Here is a 5000-nt window from a genome sequence, read left to right on the forward strand (position 1 = left end):
GAATGAAGCTTCATCTGCATGTATTTGTGTGTAAAATGACTCCCCCCCACCAACCCCCCCCCCCCCCCCCCCCCGCCCCCCTACCTTGCCGAAGCTGCCCTTCCCCAGCACGGCGAGGAAGCTGAAGTCGGCCAGCTTGACGTGGTCCAGGTTGCTGGAGGGCAGCAGTCCGGGGCGCGTGTCGTCCGTGGGGGTGATGACTTTCTTGGTGGGGCCTAGCTTGGCTTTCTGCACTCCGGGGGGCCAAAGGGAACAGAGACACAGAGTGAGAAACACAACAAAGCAGATTCACGTCTGCTGTACAAACGCAGAGTGACTGCACGGCACGCACAGCTGACTTAAAAGCTGAACTATGTAGTTGGGCTGAGAAAATACATCTTTGAAATATAGTGATCCAATGGTAAACTCAGGAGAAGCTTCTTTGCGTTGGATGTATCCACAGCTACACTGTACACTGATCCATACAGAACTCACAGTCACACTGTACACTGATCCTCACAGTCACACTGTACACTGATCCATACAGAACTCACAGTCACACTGTACACTGATCCATACAGAACACAGTCACACTGTACACTGATCCATACAGAACACACAGTCACACTGTACACTGATCCATACAGAACTCACAGTCACACTGTACACTGATCCATACAGAACTCAGTCACACTGTACACTGATCCATACAGAACACACAGTCACACTGTACACTGATCCATACAGAACTCACAGTCACACTGTACACTGATCCATACAGAACTCACAGTCACACTGTACACTGATCCATACAGAACACACAGTCACACTGTACACTGATCCATACAGAACTCAGTCACACTGTACACTGATCCATACAGAACACACAGTCACACTGTACACTGATCCTCACAGTCACACTGTACACTGATCCATACAGAACACAGTCACACTGTACACTGATCCATACAGAACACACAGTCACACTGTACACTGATCCATACAGAACACAGTCACACTATACACTGATCCATACAGAACACACAGTCACACTGTACACTGATCCTCACAGTCACACTGTACACTGATCCATACAGAACTCAGTCACACTGTACACTGATCCATACAGAACTCAGTCACACTGTACACTGATCCATACAGAACACACAGTCACACTGTACACTGATCCATACAGAACACAGTCACACTATACACTGATCTATACAGAACACACAGTCACACTGTACACTGATCCATACAGAACTCAGTCACACTGTACACTGATCCATACAGAACACACAGTCACACTGTACACTGATCCATACAGAACTCACAGTCACACTGTACACTGATCCATACAGAACTCACAGTCACACTGTACACTGATCCATACAGAACACAGTCACACTGTACACTGATCCATACAGAACACACAGTCACACTGTACACTGATCCATACAGAACTCACAGTCACACTGTACACTGATCCATACAGAACACACAGTCACACTGTACACTGATCCATACAGAACTCACAGTCACACTGTACACTGATCCATACAGAACTCAGTCACACTGTACACTGATCCATACAGAACTCAGTCACACTGTACACTGATTCATACAGAACACACAGTCACACTGTACACTGATCCATACAGAACACAGTCACACTGTACACTGATCCATACAGAACTCACAGTCACACTGTACACTGATCCATACAGAACTCACAGTCACACTGTACACTGATCCATACAGAACACAGTCACACTGTACACTGATCCATACAGAACACACAGTCACACTGTACACTGATCCATACAGAACACACAGTCACACTGTACACTGATCCATACAGAACACACAGTCACACTGTACACTGATCCATACAGAACACACAGTCACACTGTACACTGATCCATACAGAACTCAGTCACACTGTACACTGATCCATACAGAACTCAGTCACACTGTACACTGATCCATACAGAACTCAGTCACACTGTACACTGATCCATACAGAACTCACAGTCACACTGTACACTGATCCATACAGAACTCAGTCACACTGTACACTGATCCATACAGAACTCAGTCACACTGTACACTGATCCATACAGAACTCACAGTCACACTGTACACTGATCCATACAGAACTCACAGTCACACTATACACTGATCCATACAGAACTCACAGTCATACTGTACACTGATCCATACAGAACTCACAGTCACACTATACACTGATCCATACAGAACTCACAGTCACACTGTACACTGATCCATACATAACACACAGTCACACTGTACACTGATCCATACATAACACACAGTCACACTGTACACTGATCGAGAGATATAATCGATTGTATGAATATGGAGAAATAGAGAGCCTCTTCTGTTTTGTGTTGATTCCAAAGAGGCTTGAAAACTTCTCGCATTAAAAGAGAGTACAAACATTTTTTCCCAACAAGATGGATGCACGACTCCTGATGTTAAAAGGGAAACATTGACCTTTTGACTTCTTGTTGTTTAGTCTTCTTGTCATAATTATATTGTCCTGCAGTTTTCCAACTATGCTTATTAACGCTGGTAGCATCCTCACTGAAACCAATGGAAAGCTTGCAGCTAGCAATGCTCCGACGTTTCCATGTGGAACAGTTTCTGAGGAAGCCCAAACCGCTCAAAAAGTCAACGTGACCCTAACCTTCCACATCCACGCATGCATGTATACCGTTAGATACAGTAACTACATCTGTTCATTTTATTTGTTTATTTAAACGGTTCCCCATTAGCTTTTTACAAAACTCTAGTATTCCATTAAAAAAAGCAACAATAAGAATACAACAGATTAAAATAGCACTATCAAGCTGTTATGTAAGAGAATGTGTTATTGTATATTTTGAGTGTTAAGTATGTGAAGTCGAAGTTTCCTTTTAAAACAGGCTTTTTCTCTGGTGTTGCGAATCTCATTTGGAAGACTATTCCAAAGTACAATTGACCTATAAAATGCAGCTCTCTTCATGGAATTGGACTGTGGTCGAGGTAAGCTTATCTGTCCATCACTCGCCCCCGAGTGGAATATGTGTGAATATCTGTGCAGCAAGTTATGTTACTATAAAAAAAATGTAGGAGTCTGGGTGTTAATGACTATGAAAAAAAAAAAGTAAACTAGCAGAAAGTCTTTCTTTTACACATGGCCAAGTAAGACGTTCATGCATTTCTTTCACACTTGTTCTATACGAACAACCATTGGTGGACACTTTTCTCCAGATCTCCTGCACAACACGTTAAAGACACCCCGTCGGAACTAGAAACAGCCATTGAAATCTCTTCTCTTGCATTTCCTCCAAGTTAAAAAGAGAAAAATACATTCGGATGGTTGCGATCGCACTGGAGAGCCAAACCAAAGCCATGACCTTGAGGTGACACAAAGAAAACGGAATGATGTAAAAGAAGGATGAGGACGATACCATAATGCACATGCACCTCCAGAGCAAATCACTCTCCATTGTGTTGAACAGGACTGTCCTCTGTTTCCCTCATGCCAAACCATGCTCAATGTCCCAAGGGGGCAAGATGCTGCTGGACCATGTCTAGGAAACTACACCCTGAAACACACACACACACTTTCAGGACTTTCTTAAAGGAACACTCCGCCCATTTTCAACCAGCTTTGTATCATTAGAACATCAGTAGTATATCAGAAAACTGTAAACGGTTTTGAAGTCTGTCATTTAACTCATTGAGTGCCAGCCACTTTTGGAGAACGGACGCTCCCAGTGCCAGAGTTTCAGAGCGTTTTCAGTGATTTCTCGAGGCCCACAGAATATTGTGTGATATTACTATGTAAACACTGAACACGCACAAAGAACGATGAGACTCTATTCTATCATCTGCAAAAAAAAGTTTATTGATCCCATTTTCCGTTCTTTAGTTATGAGCCGGAGAAGATAGCTTGATTCATCCAAAAACAGCAATTTTTTTCTAGAAGCTGAGATAATTGGCCTTTTGTGAAATTAAACATTTCAAGCACACACTGACTCTGAAGCTAATCTTTTCTAATGTAGTCACACCTCAAAAATAATTTCCTTCAATAAAACAGTTTAGGCCAGGGAATTTTGTTTGGCAGAATAATATTTTTAGTTACAACCAGCAGCGCTGGCCCCTGCGTGCGCTGCTGGTTGCAGCTTCTTGCTGGTCTTGATTTGCTGCTGGTGGGCATCGGATATTCTGGCTTGCGTTTGTCAATCCTGTCCTGCTGCCTGGGTCTGTCTGGGTGTTGCGTGCTGCTCTGCGTGCCCCCCCCCCCCCCCCCGCCCCGCCCCGCCCCGCCCCGCCTCGCCTCAACTGCACACTCCTCCTCCTGTCTGTGGTGGCTCTCTGCTGAGTTTGCTGTGCGCACAGTGAAGGGTGCAGCTTTTTTACAGCGTTCCGCGTGTGTTTGTCACCGGCAACGATGCTTCCAGTTGAGAATAATAACTCCACGGTGTGGATGTGCGGATGTGCTGTCGCAACCGACACAGAGCGGCTCAATTGTGGGAGCAGATTGGCTGCTGCAGGCACAGCTGCAGTAACGTGCTTCAGCATATCGATGCATACGGATGCGATGCGATTTCCGTTTCCATAACGACTTCTTCTTTGTTTTTTCCTTGCCTTTCTGTTATGTGGAGAGCACTGTCGCCACCTAAGGGTTCTGTAAAATAGGTTATAGACCTCCAATAGCTACAATAGTTGTACCAGAGATGTATCAGGGATTGATCCACGTCCCACCGTCAAAAAACGCAATTGACGACAACCGTCGTCATTGGCACTCTACGTCAGTATTTGAATTGACGACAGCTGTCGTCATTGGCATTCAATGAGTTAATTTGACAGTTATTGAGTGTTAAATTGTGGACCAGTGACATCACTGGTCCACACTAACTCAAATGAATAACTCATTAACTCAAATCAACTCTCAAACTGCAAACGGTTTTGAAGTCATTCATCTAGTTTGACAGTTATTGAGAGTTGAT

General features: G+C 44.2%; 1 protein-coding gene across 1 annotated transcript in view; it reads right to left on the reverse strand.

The window, feature by feature from the left end:
* LOC310794218 (protein kinase C alpha type) overlaps window positions 1-5000 on the reverse strand; it is a gene marked incomplete at its 5' end in the record, with an annotated part of 230878 nt that overhangs the window by 44122 nt on the left and 181756 nt on the right. The window contains one exon of the mRNA XM_083656168.1: window positions 85-228. Coding sequence (XP_083512294.1) covers window positions 85-228 — 144 coding nt within the window. The remainder of the gene's footprint in view (window positions 1-84; window positions 229-5000) is intronic.

This window comes from Poromitra crassiceps (assembly GCF_964638095.1).
Source record: "Poromitra crassiceps genome assembly, chromosome: 19".
NCBI lineage: Eukaryota > Metazoa > Chordata > Actinopteri > Beryciformes > Melamphaidae > Poromitra > Poromitra crassiceps.